Source organism: Mycteria americana, chromosome 2 (genome assembly GCF_035582795.1).
Source record: "Mycteria americana isolate JAX WOST 10 ecotype Jacksonville Zoo and Gardens chromosome 2, USCA_MyAme_1.0, whole genome shotgun sequence".
Taxonomy (NCBI): domain Eukaryota; kingdom Metazoa; phylum Chordata; class Aves; order Ciconiiformes; family Ciconiidae; genus Mycteria; species Mycteria americana.
The window spans coordinates 104,079,630-104,099,302 of NC_134366.1; the positions used below are offsets into that span (position 1 = coordinate 104,079,630).

The 19,673-nt window shown below is 42.3% G+C and overlaps 1 protein-coding gene across 3 annotated transcripts in view; it reads left to right on the forward strand.

Annotated features, from left to right (window-relative positions):
• Window positions 1–19,673, forward strand: part of LOC142405940 (poly(rC)-binding protein 3-like) — a 558,846-nt gene that overhangs the window by 496,948 nt on the left and 42,225 nt on the right. For 2 of the 3 annotated variants that reach the window (XM_075494153.1, XM_075494155.1), the window contains exons 6-9: window positions 9,052–9,075; window positions 9,174–9,206; window positions 12,403–12,519; window positions 18,470–18,601. In XM_075494153.1, the coding sequence (XP_075350268.1) occupies window positions 9,052–9,075; window positions 9,174–9,206; window positions 12,403–12,519; window positions 18,470–18,601 (306 nt within the window). The remainder of the gene's footprint in view (window positions 1–9,051; window positions 9,076–9,173; window positions 9,207–12,402; window positions 12,520–18,469; window positions 18,602–19,673) is intronic. The other variant, XM_075494154.1, reaches the window with a different exon arrangement.

Here is a 19,673-nt window from a genome sequence, read left to right on the forward strand (position 1 = left end):
CTGCTTCTTCTCTCCAGTCCAAACCTGCAGAAGAAAAAATGCATCGTTTCCAAAGGCACTGCGTGAAGGTGTGCGTCGATGAAACCGTATTGGGTGCAGTGAAGTCTGCAAGAAACCGAAGTAGAATATATTAGTATATTGAGTCTGAGGAGTCTTTTAGAGAAAGGAGGGGGAGTTCAGAAATAGAAAACAAAATGGATTAATAAAGTCAGGCGGTTAGGAAGAACAAGGAAATAATTTACAGGTAGGACAAAGGAGGGAAGGGAATACTGGCAGGGAAGTAGGATTCTTGCCAAATACTGAGAGGTGTAAATTGGAGAGTTGAGGCAATTAACTGGAGAAGGTAATTTAGAAGATACTTGTTCAGTGAGAGAAGGAAATCTGGAAAGCATAAAAGGCTGAAAGGCATCAGATGTAGCAGCGTCTAGAGAGTGGCACATTTGGGATATGCTGAGTTGGAGAGGAAAGCTATTGCAGCCGAAGCGTATACAATTTTGGATGTACAGCATTGGTGCATCATGGGGCAAAGAGATGGTAATTACCTTACTGTTCTGGAAAAATCACACCTGCGGTTCTGTGCTCAGCAGCAGGCACCACCTGTGTGAGCGATGTTGAAGACTGAGCAGAGGGGGAATTGACAGAAAAATAACAAAGTTTTAGGAGGCTGAGGAGACTGTGTCTAGCTTTCTCCAGACATTCTCATAAATACCTGGAGAGAATAAATAGGAGTGTAATGGAGTGTCGTTATTTTGAATGATACAAGTGCTTGTGGCTGGAAATAATGGGATAAAATATATTTTTGAAAATAAATGCTAATAAGGGAATCCCAAGAGAAATTCCTGGTATTGGGATTTTTATGAGGTTCTGGAAGTCTCCTAAGCAGATTTTAAACATGTCTGGGGAAGAGCAGCACATGTACTATGTAGAATGTATAATCTGCATTGATGGAGGAAAGATATGATGACTGAGTGGAGCTTTTCCTTCCCTGACACGTTTGCTCAATGATACGTTTCTCATCGTTTCAGCAGTAGTGAACTAGAAAAATGTACCTGCAGTCAAATGTTCAGGTTTGGACAAAACCCTATGAGTGCCTTGATTTTTAGGCACTAAACTACCTATACTTACAGCTTAATTTTAGATGCCCTGAGGAACTCTATCTCCCAATGGTTTCAGCGGGATCAGTGGGTGCCTTTGTGGCACTGGAAGGACTGGTTACAGCAGACTTGCACTCCAGCTTCAGTGGTGACTTTCAGACACGTTGGTGATTGTTTTATGATGCTATACATAGAATTTTTTACAAGAAAAAGAAAAAAAAAATTAGATTCATTAAGGTGATTGCTCACACTTAAGAGCTCAAATATAGACAGAATAAGATCATGGACAAAATTGCCACTTTCATCAGTATAGATAATGTAGTTTTAGCATCAGGGATTTCTTTTAATGGCCATTTTTTTGAGCCTGCTTAATTGCCCCCTGAAAGATTGTAAAGCAAGCACAGAAATAATTTTTCCCCATCTTGAAGGTAATGCTCTTCTTCCCCATTTTTTTCTTTTATTTTTTACTTATTAAAATATAGCATACAACAAAGTAGCTTTAAGAATCACCTTTTCAGTAATTTAATCCAAGCTGTAAAATGTCAACCAAGCCAATGTTTGTTCTGTTCTTTCTAGTTTCCACGAACGCTGTCAGGGTATTATGAGGATTGACTGTCCTGCCTATTGCTATTATAGTTCTTGTTTTGTTTGTCTGCATTACTGTGGTACCTAAGAGCTCCAGTCATGGAACAAAACGCTGTGTGCAAATACACAACGCAAGATGGATCTCCTCTTAGTGTGTTTGTAGTAACAGCTGAGAGTTTCTCACTAGCCTAAAAAATCAACGGAAAGGACAGAAGTCTTTTCCCCCAGCCCCTGGGCACTGTATGTCCCCCAAAACAATCTCCATAGCCAAATTTTCCCACTTTTGTCAAACACAATCTCCTCATTGGTCCACAGCTGTAAGGAACTGAGATTGCAGAAGGCACATACCCTACTCAGTGCTGCTGTTTCAGCATCACAGGCGGAGGGACAAGCGAAGGGACAGAACCGGCTTTTGGTTTGGTTTTTTGGGGGAAGGCTGGGAGGCTTGGTGTGAAATTGAATGTAAATTGCTTACCCATCTGCATTCTAAAAGCAAATGAGAAATGCCCATTGACACAGCTGCCCAAAAAATGGTAGATGGACCTGCGGAAGATTCGTAACACTGGCATCTCCATCAGAAAGACCATAATTTGAAGGTTTCCTCATACACTGCCACATTTGTTAGCATGAGATCTGTCTCAGAAAGGCTTGGACTGCAGTGTTTTACTAAATTAGGGCTGTTAGCATCAGACAGCGACTACTGAAGCATCACCTAGGAACATGAGATCTCCCGTGTCAGTGAGACTAATCCCACATAATCCTAGAACACAAATCAGACTCTCAGTTTATCTGAGGCAGCCGTTTGTTCCCTGAGGTAGACACATTACGTCATGTTTCCCAAAACTGACTAAGACTTTTTTCCCAGCCTTTGAAAAATGCTGATGCCCCGCGTGCTCCATACAAGCACATTGTTCAGAATATCTTCATGGAACATGTTCCTGAGGTCTTCCATGCAAACATCTTCATGAACTTGTACAAGTATTGGCAACTCTATCCTCAGAACAAAGTGAAGAGAGGGAGTTGGGTTATTATCCTCTTTACGGATGGGAGAAAGACAACTGGTGCTGGTCTAGAAAACTTTATTAGTGCAGGTGTCTTTTGCTGTTGCCAGGATCCCTCTTTGTCTCATGACAGATGTGATTCCCCACCGTGGAAGGCTGTATTTCTTTCCTTTCAGTGCTTTTCTAGCAGGCTTTTTTGTTTGTAGAGTCCAGTCCTACTGGTTCTACCTTACCCTTGCTCATAGAAAGCAGGTAGACATATGCAATCAAAGCATCGCTTGAATGAATTGCAGGCTTTAGGATGCCTAGTGGCCTGTGCTTTGTCAGATGTTTTGGAGTGAAAGTATGCATTCTTATATTACTTCTTAAACGTGTTTTCCTTCTAGACATGGCTCTGTCTCAGGGCTCCTGTGAGGTTAGTGTGCCATTTGTCCGGTAGCACTGATAATAGAAGCTGCATGCCCCATGGTAATAGAGCAAGACCTGTGCTTTTATATGGTCTTGGAATAGCTAGCTGTTTTGTTTTGATTTTTTGGGCCACAGTAATTATTAAACTAGCTTCATACTTAGAAAAATGATGGAATTTCACACATTATATTTACAGATCAAAGGTTAATCTTTATACCAAGGTTTGTTACCATTTGTTAAGCCTCTTGTTTTCTTAGCATGACTAATTTCTTTCTCTTGTTATTCAAAAAGCACGCCAGGTAATTGATTAGGAAATAGCTTTCTCCTACAGCCTATTTTATATCTTTGTTTAGTCATTCGCACCATCAAGAGCCCTACAAAAGCCTTGGCTCACAGACTTCTCTGCTGCTGGTGCTGCCTTGCTCTCAGGTGACCACAGATAATGCAAGAACTGCAGAAATAGCTTTCTGCTCTGTGATGGGCCTACCGCTCCCCAAGTGTTCATTAAGAGTAAAAGTCATCCCATTCATGTGAATGAGATGTACAAATAATATTATATGCCGCATTTCAGCATGAAAGAAAGCATCCCCTGTTTTTAGCATTGCCTTTCCTCAAGTTATCTGCAATTAATTGGGTGGTTGGCTAGCAATATACTTTATTGATACTGAGCAGTCTTCCAGTGCTTGTTGGTGAGGTTCACCTCTTGTCATTTTATCTATTTTATTAGAAATGGTATACTAAAGAGAATCATAGACATAAATCAATTCAGGCCCCCAGGCTAAAGAATTATTTTCAGGCTACCTGAAATCAAGCATGTACATTTCAAATTTTCCTGGGGTTTTCCAAAGTGACACTGTTGGAGCCCAAGTGTGAGACTGTCCTGCTTGAGATACTGTCAGCTGGAGCTATGCCCTTTGGAAGGCATTACCTGGGCTGGGTACTCTGCACAATCTGAAACTCCGGCCACTTCGATGAATCTCAAGATAGGCACCCCAAATTGCTGTCATTTCTCAAAGGAAAGTTCTTATATCTATCTCTTTGGTGCCTGTAGGTATATATTGACTTTGCACACAAATACATAAACGTATATGTGTGTGTATGTGTGTGTATCAGTGGACGTAGGCACGCACACACTTGCAGCTTTTAGGAGGCATCCTAATCATCCAGCACGGTTGCTGTGGCATATCTGATGACATTTTTCTGATGACAGGCAGGTGTTTATACGTTGAGGCCAAGGAGCTTCGGCAGTACTTTTAGCTCTGGCATCAGTGTGCCAGGTTGCCTTGGACCTGTCTTTCTCCCTCTGAGCTTTAGTTCCCCCATTTATAACTTCTTTTTTTTGTGCACAGCTTTTAGATCAGCTGTTGAACTGCAATTATATGAAACCCAGTAATTGTTATCATACAACTTATTTTCCCACTGTGTTTACGTGTAGATGGTTAGTCAACAAATCAATCTGAAATTTATCATAAATACTTACTTTTAGCTTATATTCCTGAGAACTGGAAAACAGCAAATAGTTCAAGAGTTGTTAGTATATTCTAGTAGGCAATTATTTGCTAGGACAGCTAAATCAAACTCCTGTCTCACCTGCACTGAGGCTGAATTTGACATCAACTGTAGGGATTCCTCTCAGCAAACTTCATGTATGTTAGCGTCAGTCTAGGTTGCTTCTACTGCAGATGGAGAAAGAAGAAACCCTCAGGAGTACATTTCTTCCCTCCTCTTTTAGGAACAAAGGAGGCTGTGTGCCTGGCTTACACTAGACTCCTAACTTCTAATGAACTGATGTTGGTGACAGACATCCCATCCCTTCAGTCTTATGCCATTAACTACCACACAGTTTGGTGTCTGGCAGATTTAGAAACATTTTCTGAAGAAGATAAAGCTCTCAAAGTAACCTTGGCTAGAAATATTGATAAAACTTGAGTGTCATAAAAATGATGTTAGTTATCTCATTAAGCACTAAACATAATTTAGGGAGATATAAGAATCTCTATGAAACAAATATTGTACTGTATAAAGAAACACTGAAGGTTTGATGAAGTAGCATTGGTAGTTTGGAGAATGAGGTGTAGAGTCTTCTGATTTAATCTGTGGCTGAAGTAGGTTTCTCATCGTAATTAAAGGCATGATCTGTTGTCACCAGTACTTATAGGAGCTTTCCTAGAAACAGCTAAGGCCCCAAAAAAGTCTGAAGCGACCCATTTAGAACCATTCTAGATTTTTTTTTATTTTAGTAATTTGTATGGATAAAAAAATCTGGAAAAATTAGGAATATCCATGTGCAGTTAATGTTTCTCTCTCCCCCTGCGCCCTTCCCTCACATTTCCAAGCAGAATCCCAGCTCCCAGTGCAGGGCGAGAGGTAGCTTTTTCTTGGATGTTTTGAAACTGCCTTTTTATAGAATAAGCTTTAAATTAACCCTTTGGGGAGGGGAAGGTTTGAAGTACTCCACAGCATTACAGTGACATTTGCTAGCATGTTCCAAGGAACTGGTCACCAGTCTCATTGAAATATTTTTTCTCAGTGGGATTCACACTGTTCATTCGTTCAGTTCTTCAACAGCTTGTGCACTTTGGTAATAACAAGGTGATGATCGGTCAGGTAGAATTCCTATTCCCACTGAAATCAATAGCAAAACTCCCACAGACTTCAGTGGAACAAGCAGCTTGAGAATCCTAATATTTTATGGTCTACTCTGCTTGTTTAAATACGCCCAATTTCCTTGTTTGAAATGGACCACCTTTTTTACTAGGGCTACAAACAGTATATTGCTTTTCTGTTTCCGAAGCGAAAGTATCTTTTCCTGTTTCCGAGGAAGATATCTTTGTACTTATTAGCCATGACCCATCCATACATTTCTGAAAGAACAGCATCTGTCATTAAGACCCAGGATGATCAATGGATTGGGACAGATTTCATACTAAGTGGATACTGGCAGAGCCTTGCAGGTTCAAGATCAGGCCTAATGAAACTTCAGATATACAAAAATTGAAATTATACCATGGACTGAAATATGATTGCTTGCCCATAGCAATTGAAACACAATACGCTCACCTATAGCAAAAGGTCCTTCTACCTCCTAAGAATCTATTTTACAAAATAAAGTATTTCTGAAAGCTCGGACTGAGAAGAAAGGAAAATATTTTCAAGGTAAAACTGCTGAATGTGCTGAGTGGGCAGATAGGAACTACTAGACATGAGGGGTTCCCAAGGCTTATCACCATTGAGAGCCTTACTCCCTGTATTGTTTAATCCCACTCAACAGTTACAGGCAGGTTGACAGAGTTACAATGATAATATAAAAAAATAGTAAGATCTTAAAAATTTTGTGGAATGGGTGTCCCAAATTTGTGTCGCTGCTAACAAAAAAGCTGCACCTTATTAGAGAGCCTACACAACATGCTGGTACGGCTGTCTCAGCCATGGGAAAAGGCATGACCTAAACCCACATATTAAGAGACACAGGATAATTTGGTCACAAGACAAAAAACTTCAGTGAGTCCGCTTCATTCATTCCTCTTCTCACAGAGCTGCTTCTTTGCATTGTATATGCAGATGTACAGACATCTCACAGTCCCAGACGGACACAGGAAGTTTTAGCAAGAACAGTCGCACAGCTGTGTGACGTGTAAAGGTCTACTATACATCAGCCAGCAGAACTACAGGTTTGCAAAGCAGGTACCTGTCTGGTACTTGCGGTACTTGCGATGCCTGTCTGGAAAATATCTGTTCTCTGGCCAGCGTGTACAAGAGAGCAGAATCACATCTTGGAAGAGAAGTAGGAAGGGAAATAAAAAAGGCAAATGGGAAACAGCAAATGTTTGAAAATAAACCTGAGAAGGGGCCTCACTGGGTTGAAGAACTTTGTGGTTAGTTAGGCAGTGACTTCAGTGGGTATAAGACCATGCTTGAAGAATTACAGACCCGTGGAGGTTGGAAGGGACTCCCAAAAGTCTCCAGTCTGACCTCCTGAGTCAAGCAGATCTTATTGGAGCAGGTTGCTCAGGGCCTTGCCTAGGCTGGGTTTGGACACCTTCAAGGATGGAGACCCCACAGCTTCTCTGGGTGCCTGTTCCGATGTCCAGCCATCCCCATGGTAAAAAATTTTTTCCTCGTATTGAGTAGGAATTTGATGTTGCAACTTGCTTTCCTTATTATATACTGCAATAAGATCCCCCCAAGTCTTCTCTTCCTAACAGTGAACAAACGCAGTTCTCTCGGCCTCTCCCCATGTGTCCTGTGCTCCGGTCCCCTGACCATCTTGTTGGCCCTGCATTGGATTCATTTCAGTGTGTCTTGGTCTGTCTTGTACTAGGAGCCTAAAACAGGACACAATCCTCCAGGCGTGGTCTCGCAAACACAAGGAGAAGGCAAGAATCATTTGCCCCAGCCTGCTGGCTATACTCTTGCTAATACAGCCCCGCATTTAGTTGATCAGGCATGCACTGCTGATGCACTCATGTACTCATGTCGGAGTTGTGCATTGGGACCCTCAGGACTTTTTCTGCAAAGCCAGTTTGTATGTAGCAAGTCTTTGCCCAGCTTGTCCTGCTGCATGGGCTTGTTCCATCCCAGATGGGGATGGAACTCATTTGGATGGAACTCATTTTCATTTGACTTTGTTGTACTCCCTGACTACAGCCCATTTCTCCAGCCCATTTCTCCAGCCTATCTAGGTGACTCCAAATAGCAACCTTGTCCAGCAGTGTATTGACTGTTCCCCCCAGTCTGGTGTTACCTGCAGACTTGCAGAGCGCGCAAAGGAACCATATGCCAAAGTTCCTCACTGAGATAGGTCTTCTTCTCACTGAAAAGTCTTTAAATCTTGTGAGCGGGATGTGAGGAGTTGCAAACATAACCAGCTTCATATTATGAGCTTATAAATAACATTCTGGTGAGACATAGCTCCCTCAAGGTCACTGCAGGTAGTCCTCTACTACAGGGTAAAGTTAGTACCACTTTATCATGAGTCCATCATTGGATAGAGCAATGGAGGACAATTTCTTAAATCTTACTCTTTGGACTGTGTTTCAGGATGGGTCCGACTTAAATATATAGACTGGGGGAGGGAGGGGAAACTGTGTATCATATGTCTGGGACAGATCAGCCATGTGAGACAGTCTTTAACCGTTGAAGTAGATTTCACAATCTGAGTATAGGAGAGGAGTTTGTTTTCCTTTAGCTCGTCTCGTCTCCATCAGATGACTTCCAGTCTGATGTCACACCTGCGTGACTTGTGTAATGTGTCCAGACTATTCACTTTAGAGTTATTAGCTTCATTTTTGCTACCTGTTGGTTTTATGCACTGAGTTTTTAACCCTTGGGATGTTGCTAGCACTGCCCAATTTTTCCCCTATTGTATATTCACACTGACATTTCTTAGTATTTTCTGTCGCTTCGTGGAAGGCTGTGGGAGCCCAGTAGCAATTCCCAAGTCCCTAAAAAGTGATTAGCAATTATTGTTCTGTAAGTGCTTAATAGGGAGATTAAGACAGGCCACCAGGTGTTTATGCAATAACACTCGGTAGCATGGAAATCCAGCTCTAGCTATTACATGGTGTAAAGCAGGTAAATGGCTGCCCTCAGAGAGATCAGCAGTTATTTTGATGCTTGTATTATATCCCATTTTCTCTAGCAGGTTGTGCAGTTCTATTATTTTTGAATTTTTCCTTACCTGATAGGGGTTTATCTGTGTTTATAGTAGCAGATTTATCTGTAACCGCATGATCAGGTTCTGTTAAAGGTATTTTTCTTGCACAATCAGCAAGTTGCAAAGCCGCATTTTTAGTCCGCCCCTTTGTATCTAACATGGCATATTTGTATACAGCAACAATGGAAGGGGGCTACGCTTCACACTGCAGGTTTGAAATAAGTGACAGTGAAATAGCTTAGGAGGAGAGCAAATGTTCTTCTGTAGTGAATCGTATCATTCACAGTGTTGTTTTTTTCTGTTTCAGGAGGTTGGAAGCATTATCGGAAAGGTCAGGAAATTATTTTCTCTCTTTATTTTCATGTCAAAATATTGTTTATCAGTTCACTTCATCAGCCCAGGCTAACTTTTTTTCTGTTTCTTTAACAGAAAGGTGAGACAGTTAAGAAGATGAGGGAGGAGGTAAGACAAGCCTTGATGTCTTTACTTGCCTTTCTTTCCAGCTCAGAGAGCAGGGAAATTCAGCGTGTGCAGACCGATACTGCCATCAAGTGGGCAGTTCATTCAACATCACCACTCTTTGCGGGCGGTGGTGTGTAAGTGTGCCGGCCTAAATTAACATCGCTGTTAATGTAACCTCCTTATCGCCACAGCACTCGGGAGTCTTTCGCTCCCATAGCAGTGTGCCTGCTGCTGTCTTATCTCCGGAGCAGCTTGGCCAGCGTGATTCTGTGCATCAAAACCACCGTATCTTTCTTTAGCATACTGACATGGGTCCTGCACGTGGCTTGGCCTCCTGGTAGAGAGCTTCCAAAAGCTGAAACCAAGCGTTAGACTGATGCTACGTCAAGTTCGAGGGTAGACAGAAGCTTCAGCAGAGCTGGAGCCAGACTTCCATAAGCCAAGGTATCCCTCTGCCGTGTCTTGGCAAAGCCTTAACTTTTCATCCTTTTGCAGCAGTGAGTGGGATGTGGAGAGGGTAGACTGGCACACCCACCATTCACATCCTTTGAAGAGGTTGTAAATGCAAAAAGGCTAACTAAAACATGGCACCACATAAACCTCAGTCTCCCCAGGCTTCTTTCCCTGCCGCACCGCAAGCTGCACTGTCTTCAGAGGATTGTGTCCAGGTGGAGGTTACAGACCCACGCTTGTCCTGCAAGGCAGCACATCCTACCTGGGCATCCACGTAATCTTCCTTCTTTGAAGCAAGTGCTAAAAGCATAAGTCAAAAGACAAATCCTACTGTTTAAAACTTTAGGAGTGCAAAGTGTATAGAGGATGCCTCAAGAAAAGTCAGTTTGGTTCTGGTAAATCTGCAGTACATTACTATGTCAGCTGCTTTGTTGTTTTATACACTGATAGAAGGTCTGTGGCAGGGAAATCTCAAAGTATTTGTAGTAAAGAAAATTGCTGAGATCCATCTTTAAATACACACAATAGGGAGTTGACTGTCAGGCTGAGTTCAGAGCTCCTTTTTTGATGATAAGAGCTTTCACCCATGTTTTCAGACGTAAGTACATTTGCTAAGACTTAAAAAAAAAAAAAGAAAAAAAATGTTTCCAATACACTAGGTAATCCTGCCGGTTGATTAAACACATAGTAGATTAATTATTAATTATGATCACGGGCAGGTATCTTTGGATATAAATTGCATGCGCAAAAGGGAAGTCAGCACTGGAGAGTGCTCCTGACTTCTGAGCTAAACGTCTTAGAGAAGAGTTACGATCCTTGGTTAGTTTTTCGAGATAAATAACAAATGTTCTTCTTCCACTCCTGAAAACCTACCATCATGTACATGTGGTCACAGAAGGCTTTATTTGGTTGTTTGGTTTTTTTAACAAATTATATGCATCTTTATATCAGTACAGGACTAAGAGGCTATGTCTTCTTGTGATGATAACTCAGTCCTTCTTTTAAATAACTACTTCAGTACTTCTTTAAAAGCAAAACACAACTTTATTTTGACTTTCCTGGCAGATGTGGCAAGTTGCATGCCATCTTTATGGAATGAAATGCAACTCTGTCTTGCTCTGTCAGAGCAAGAAATGTCAGAGACAACTCTGGGCCTAAAGAAAAGTACAAAAACTTTGGTTCTGTGCCCTGCGGTAGTTAACTTCCTACACAAATATGGAAGCCGCCACGTAACATTTTAATTGCCATAGCTCTGCTTTGACTGGCCGTCTCTCAGAGGAGCAGCATCTGTGAGTTGTGGCCGCTACTAATCCACGGTGGAGCGATCTTTCAGACAAGCTCCCATGGCTCCAGTTTCAAAGGAAGAGCCGTGCTTTGTGCGAAGGCGGCCGTGGGACGGGCAGGCCTGCCTGCGGCGGGCAGCCCTGCCCAGCATGGCGCCTGGCGTCCTCCCTGCCGCGCCGAGTCCCACGGCCCCGGGTTCGCCTGTGCTGTCAGCAGCCGGACATTGCCACCAGCATGAACGAGCCCTGGGCCATGATCTCCTTCCTGCTCCAGAGCTGGTGTCTGATGAGGGCAAGTCCCGCTCAGGTTGGCCTGTCAGAAAAAGTGTCTGCTGCCCTTTCTTACCTATGAACGCTGAGTATGTCTGCCAGCCAAGTCTGTGGCAGCAAGACTTTTGTATCGGTAGTGTTGGGTTTGGGGGTTTTTTTTGTTGTGTTTGGTTGCTGTCGTATGGGGAAATACGATATCTTGCTGTTGAGCAGCAGTATGCACGTGAATAAGGGCTGAGACGCACAGCACATCGGCTGATTCACGGTAACCCTGAAGGCAAAGGGCCAAATTAACCCGGATTATCTTACATTTGCTACAGGCCCGGTCCTTGAGAATGTCAGTGCCTGTGGATGGGTTGAGGCTCCAGTGACTTGTTAGGCTGCCTTAACACACTTCCATGCCTGAAACCTCAGGGAAAGTGTAGGGTGGGTCTTACCTGAACTCCATTTCACCATTATCTACACCAAGATCCTCTTAAATGTATTTACATCTGGTTTAGGGGTTTTCTCTGCACTGCCACAGTGGCATAAAGGGGACTAAGTATACCTGACAGCCATCTGGCTTGTCTCCAAGACTTACAGTTTTCTAACTCCTTCCAAGAGACTCTTTGCCTTAAGGAGGTAACACCATTACTGTTGCCTGTCCTACCACTACTCCTTTAAAGGGTTGTGCAGTGCATATTAATTGACTGCCTTCACATGAGACGTGTCTATAAGGAACCTCCTCCACAGTGCAAAGCAATGCTCCAGCCAGACCTGTTAGATCAAGCCCTGCCTTTGGGTCTCCAAACCAGAGAGGTGCATCTTTCCTGGGAGATGTTGATACTCCCTGGAGGCAACAACCTCGTCTGAAATTCTGCAGCTCCGGTCCTACTTAAGGCTAACCCTGCAAGAGGGAAAGGAAAAAGCTTAATTATGCAATTATTTGCAACTTTGAGTTACAGAGGTGCTATTTGCATACTGTGATGAAGGCTGTATAAGTATTTACCCAGACAGAATCCGGCTTCCCGCAGTTAAATGAATTTTTAGAGTGTGATCAGTTTATGCTGAAATTATATGATGTTGGGCCTGCAGTTGTAGGGGAGGGAATTAGATGCCTCAAGATATTCCTTTCCAAACTATATCCGTAATCCTACTTAGTTTGCACCCTGGGAAGTATAAATTTGAAAAATATTTGTTCTTTTTGACAGAGTGGTGCTCGAATCAATATTTCAGAAGGCTCCTGTCCAGAGAGAATTGTGACAATAACAGGCCCAACAGATGCAATTTTTAAAGCTTTTTCTATGATTGCACTAAAATTTGAAGAGGTAAGCAAATAAAATACATTTTTTTCTCTCTTCAAGTTGAAATACAAACAGTGTTTGAATTTTCTCATGTTTGCTTTAATGTTAAATATGATTTGTTTAATGCTCTATTTAATAGCAATGAAAGTGGTTGTATTTTTATAAATGCTTTTGGCAGTAACGCTGAAGAAAAATAATGGGTCAATTTACAAGCTGTTTGATCATTTCTTTTGCTTTTTGGAGGCTTCAGGGAAAAGCAATTGCTTCTAGTAATGTGCACTAATGGCAGGAAAAATGTCTTGGAAAATTTCTGGTCCCATTGTGGGCTGGATTTGAAAAGAATAATTGCCTAACTTTTAGCTCTGTTTTTATATGATTCCATTTGGTGTTGATGTAAATTTTATATATGTCAAAATGAATATATGACTCATTTAACTAGAAAATTTTTATTTTAAAAACAAACTATATGAGTACCAATTACCAATTACCATATTTAAAGCTTGGCTTTTAAAATTACTTAAAATAAAGACACTCAGAGTAAGTGAAGCAAGAGCTCAATTTACTGTAGAATAACCGTTCTGTATAGATACATACCTAGAGCGCTGGGATCTCCTCAAGTTTCATGGACCAGCTACAATTAGATATGGTCACCACTTTAATGGGAAACCTCACAGAAAAGACAGCAGACTACAGAACACGAACCCGGGTCACTCAGGAGAGGATTTAGCTCCCTCTACTTTCAAAAATCATATGTCTAGTCCAGGCACCTCTCCGGTCCTCCCTGGAGAGACAGAGGCCCCTGCAGAAGGCAATTGCCCTCCTCCTAAAGGAAGAGCCTGCAGACACGTGGACTGAATCACCTGCAGCAGGAGAAAGGGGCTCCGTCTCTCCATCGACGATTAAACTAGAGCGATGTGGATCCCTTTCTTAAGAGTACTTATTTCTCCAAGTCAGTGAGGTTAGTCTCCACATCTGCCCATAGCACTGGGAGATGCTGGTATTGATGGGAAATGTCAGCATGTGCCTTTATTTACCCATGGTGATGGTTCACAGTTAGAGCAATAGGACTAGAAGAGAGCTTGTGGGTCATCAGATGCAGTTGTCTTCTAGCATAAGTAGTATGTCTTGCAACTTGCAGCTTCACAGCATGATCAAAAACTAGTTAGATTTTTTCTATTGCCTGATATTGGATCCACAGCCTCAGCTCTCTGATAATTAGACACCTTCTTTTCATTCCTCACCTGAATTTATTCATGAACAGTTTATGCAGCTTTGTTTCTATGCCAGCACTGGCCATTAGTTTGAATAATTCTTGCTTTTCCATCCCTGAGGATTCCCCTCTTAGACCTATTTTTAGAAATCGGTTTTATCCTCTCACACCCTTGCTTTTGCCAAAGTGAGCCAAGCTCAGTCTTTCAGAGGATGCGTTCCCCACCGCCCTCATGACTCTAGTAGTCCCTTTCTACCTTTTTCCAGTTACAGTTTATGTTAAATGCGCGTGTTAATCGTGGACAGGTTGCAAATGAAGTTCCACAAGGGCTTATTTAATGGCGCTAACGGTCCCCTGTCCTAGTTACCATGCTAACATATCCCTACCGCTGCTGGAAATGCCTCGCCTCCTACTAGTGTAATGTTTTGCACACAACCGTGCTGTGCCTGGCGGGTATCCCCAGCTCCTGCTCAGGTGTTTTCAGCGGGAACCTCTTCGGTCTCGGCAGACATTCCTGTCAGCCCCCAGACAAATGACCCTTTTTTTTCATACGGCAAATGTTAATCCCGTTTATATTTCTCCAATCCTTCATGGGTTTTCAGATCTTCCTGTGTGATATTCCAATCTTTCAACATGTTGATAAAGTACCCTGGGTTTGTAGCATGGTACATTTTATAAGAACGCTAATTTTTTTTCCTTACCAGTTATTAATGAGATAAGAATGATTTTGAGGTTGAAGCCTGCAGAACCACACCAGTAATTCTGTCCAGCCCAATTTTAAAACCACCTGTTGTCATCTGTTTCTCAGCTTTGTCTCCTACCCATCTTGTACCAACCCCTGTTTCTTCTAGCTTAAGATGCAGCTTCATGTACGGTACCATACCCTCCAATCCACGGAGACCTGGAGAGAGCAGTCTCTCTGCTCTCTACATAAAAAACCTGTTCTGCTTAGGGCCTTATCCTGAAAAATATTGAGGGAATCATTAACAGAGACAATCCCTGCCAGTTCCCACCAAAACAAGTACCCAGTGGAAATAACGCTGCATTTCTCAGAAAAACATCAAACTCTGCACAGCATCGGATCCCCACCCCACCACCCAACACGATGCAGCCTTTGAAAGTGCCGTAACTAACAATAGGCAAAGAAATCTGAAATTCAGACATCTGACTGGATTTTATGCGTAGTTACCCTTGTAGATTTTAGAGGGTAGTCTGGACTCTTCATGTGGGTATGAGCAAAGGGGTATTGGCACTCCCTGCAGATCAGGTACTGCGGTTATATATTTTGAAATATCTGTATTTAGTTTTAATATAATTGGCTTCTGGTATATTTAAAAGAACAGTGGTAAAGAAAAATGTCTCTCATAATCAGTTAGGTTTCCTGTAATTATTCATGTCAATAAAATGAGGTAACTGTAACACTTCGGAGGCAAAATAAAGTACTGTTTCAGAAATTACAAATGAGCTAGCTACCAAATGTTATTTTTCACGCATATCTTTTTGTTGGAGATTTCTTCAGCCATTTAAAAATTTGAAAATCCCAGAACAGACAGTGCCTGGCCCAGTTCTGGTTATCACAGCTTCTTTCAAACAGAACAAAAAAGATGAACCTGTGGGACTGCTGCTTTGAGGGATTTTTTTGATATTTGTTATGCATGCCTACATGAAGCATTTTGACGTGAAGCCCTTGAACCCTTAATTTCAACCCTACAGCTGTGTAACTGGGGATAAACAGGTCTAGGAAGACATGAGAGCCCTGGAATGCTTTTCTAATGCTAGCAAAAAACTCAAAATGTGTCAGATAAATAGAAAAAAAGAAAGATTTGGAGGAATGTTCTCTGTGCAGTTGCTCTGCAGCCTTACATCACTCTGCTTTGACAACCTTCCTAATAAAAGTTGATTTCCTAGCACCCCGATGATGAATTTACAAGCTAGGCAGGTAATTATATAAGCAACTAAAGTATTCACTGCAGAGGAAAAAGAGAGAAGTTAAAAAATGGCACTAACCCAGGCAGACCACTGGAGTTGCAAGAGAGGATGTTTTAGAGCAGTCATTTCCAGACTGGAGGCTGAGACCCAAGAAATGCAGCTGGAAGTTCACTGGGGAGCGGGGCAGCTCTAGCTTTGGATATAAGTCTGCATAATCCACTGGAAGCACGTGGTAGTTAAGTGCTGGCATAACCAGCAGGCAGGGCTCAGTGGTCAGACCTCTGCAAATAAATAAGAAAAAGTTTGGCAGAATCCCTGTTCATCTGCAAACACTTATGAAGAATTTGCTCAGCTCTTGGAAGAAGGAGGAGAGAAAAGGAAGGTGATAAAAGCAATTGAGATGATGCCTTTTTGGCAAACATTAACTCTTGCTACTACAACTACGGTAAATCCTGTGGTGGTCATTACCAAGTGAGGAGCCACCTCACAGACTCATGTTTGCTGTGAAAATTGGCAGGTTTAACATTTCATTTAGAAACCAGTAAAGAACAATTTTGACATGTTATCCCCAGTGGTTTGGTAGATTTCTGAGCTGCCAGGTTTGCTTGCCTTGGGAAGCCTTAGACACCGTGACTCTGGGATGCCAAGAGCTAGGGATGCTGCAAGGCTTCAACGCTGGGACCTGGCTCCCCCACCATTTCCAGGCTCCCAGTTAGCCAAACCTGGCTGAGGAGCAGCCCAGGCAAGCGGGCAGAAAGCCATGCAAGGTCCAGCTCTGAAGAAATGGATGCAGTGCCACAGAAAGTAGGAGGTTAAAGAAATAGGAATCTCCCATTTTGAAAGATGCCTGTTCTGTGAGAAAATCTCCAGCCCACCCTACCTGGGAGCCTGCAGTTTTGGAGGGGATTTTTTTCTGTTCATTTCTTTTTTGTTGTGATTTTAAGCTGGACTGATGCCTTTATGGGTGTGCTGCTGAGCCTGCGTGTTTAGGTTTTTGCTCTTTTTAAATAATGAGGAGAAAATAAAGGGAATAGCAGCTTCCAGTTTCTGTGAAGTGCTTTTGAAAGGGATAAGTGCAGTGAAGGCTTTGAGGCCAGGTCAGATATGGTATGGAAGTGGGAGACATTAGCAGGGTCATGCTGGGTGGCTGAAGAGGGTTATTTACCTACGTCTGGATCATTGTATACCTCCACCTGACACAAACATGATATAGTGAGATGGCATCTTCCAGCTGAAAAATTGGCATCACTTGCACTTTATTTCACGTACAGGGGTGCTGCAAAATTCCGTTATCCCTCTCGCTTTATTTTGGATTGCTATCTCTCACTGACACGGGCACTAAACAAAATGTGAGTTACTAGCTGGCAGAGGAATGATTTGATAGCTGGCTTGTGGCACGCAGCAATGACTCATTCCGTTCAAGATCTTTTTCTTCTCTTTTAATCTAAGCAAGGTCACACCAAGCCATTTCTTGGGTGGAAGAATGCTGCCATCACGAATGTGGAGGTACTGTAGGAATCAGTGCTGGTGTCACTGAGATCCTGCACCAGTTCAATGAGGCGTGCAGAGCTGTTTAAAGTACTTTTTCTTTTTTTTTTTTTAATTTAGGGTCCTAATCACTCAGTATAGGCACTTTTTTTTTTTTAACAAGTGGTAGTCTTGGTAAGTGAGAATGTAAGGAGTCACATCAGTTCTGTCTGCTGGAACTCTTGTTGCATCATAAAAGAGTTAAATGAATATAAAGTGCATGTCTTCTGTCGTTCCTGTCCTCATCGTTTGGCTAGCGTTTCTGTGAAGGGTGTAATAGCTGTGCCATGCCACCTCACAGATGGATGAGATGGTCTTTTTCAGCTCACAGCTAGTGTTAGCAAACCACATTGAGATTCTCATGAGTTGTTGGACAAGTGCCATGCAGCTTGTGGCTTTTTTTTGTGGTCCTAAGTGCTCTCAACAGCATCCCATCGATCACTGGGAAGATAAACTTTATCTTTTCCTCTGTGATGAAGACTTTAGAGGGATTGTTTTGTCTTGCCTAGAAGATTTGGAACAAACAAAATACATTTAAAACAATGTAAACCTTGCAGCAAGTAGTATATTGAAATGCTCGTGAGAATGTACAGTGTAGTCTCTTTGGATAATGAGATACACGGATATAAGTTACATTACCTGGATACAGGTAATTGCTGTTCTGCTAAGCTCTTTGTGCTCTGGTTACATAGCTGTGATGGAAAAGATTTTAGAAATTATGTACAAATACTTATAGATCTGCTTCAAAAGAGAAATTAAACCTGGGGGGCAGCAAAATATTTATCAAAATAATCTGATTTTCTCTGCTTCAGATTATTCACAGTTTGTCATTCCCTTTTTTAACCCTTTTTTTTTTTATCAAACCTGACAAGAAATTGCGCGAAATGTAAAGATATATCATATAGTAGAAATGTTCTAATTGAGATGGTGGAAAAGAGACCAAATCAGCATTTGGGGGCCTATGAACTCAAAAGCCTCTTTGTCTTTTCCAACTGCTTCGGCTGGTCTAATGACAGATACCACCTCCTCCTCCCAGTCCTGCCTCAGAGACCGTCCTCTGGTCCTGCAGCGTGGATCTGCAACACCAGACAGCAAAAGGGTTCCTCTGGCCCAAGCCGCTTGTGCGGTTCGTGCTTACGGCGTATCACCGGCAGAGCCGGCGGCTTTACCTGCAACAGAAACAAACCACGACCGAGGTCGCGTGCTCCCCGGGTCTCCACAAACAGCCCGGGCGTTTGCTCTGAGCCCTTCAGCGCTTACCAGGAATGACAAATCCTCCGCTAATTCTCACTGACGTTGTGATTACAGGACATAAACGCTTCAATGACAAACAGCACGGTGACAAGCAAACCGCCTGTAACACTGCGGCTCGTCGTCCCGGCAAGTCAGTGTGGATCTCTTATAGGAAAAGGAGGTTCCAAAATCAAAGAAATCAGGGAGGTAAGTCTTGGGATGTCTGCCAGGGACACTGGCTAGCTTGACATCCTACCGCAGCGTGCCCTGCCACCATCATCCACCGCACTTTTCTCATCGCACGAATGCGAGCATGTGCTGAGTGAAAAGCTTGGAAAAGCCTTGCTCTGGGGGAAGCAGGGGTCCAGCACAGCTGCACCCTTGTACTTTCCTTGAAGCTAAAGACCGTATATGAAATAAAGAAATAGCTTTACAATGTATTTATTGGTCTTTGATGCACAATTTAGCAAAGCAACCGTTTACTGACAGAAATGGCTCTTCCAGTTTCTCTTCAGGCAGAGTCCCCTCCCCAGCAATACTCAGGTGATCCCAAGTCGGAGTGCTGCAGCCACGTCCAAATTAGTTACCACCCTTGCAGCCAGAGAAAGGCCCAAGTAGCACTGGGGAGTCCAGGTTAGTAGATCAAATGCTTGATCTACTTTTTAGAAAAATTTTATTTTCATGCTCCTTTCCTCCCTAATCTCACTGTGCCATAGGTGACGTGATTTCATGCATTCCAAACACATATTGATTTTTTTTTTTTAATCCAGACTTTATCTAAAGGTATTCATTCAATGTGCTGTGCTAGCAGACGCTTTTTTCCCTAACCAAAAAATGCAAAAATTATCATACGGTGCCAGTTTTAATTCTTCTATGCATGACTGTAACAACATAGCACATGCCAAGCCAAGGATCCAGTGTTTGCAATCAGTCAAACAAGAAAATTAGGTACATGCTCAGTCATGCAGAGAAAATCTGAATAGGACATTTGAGAAAAATGGAGTTTTATTCTGGAGAAAGTGACAGCACTCCTTCTAAATTTGTATTCATTCCAACATGGGATGAGGTATTGAATATCAAGATGACATGCTGATCCTTTTTTTTATTTGACTATGTCAAAACAAAAGCTTTTGACAGGCTCTACCGAATTGAAACTTCCTTTTTTTATCTAAAATGTAGATTCATTGAGGTAGGTTTTATTGAGCTTTTAAGTTTCATTTCAAACATTAAAAAAAGTTACCAGATGTTTTTCAATCAAAGAAAATTTGATCAAATGTCA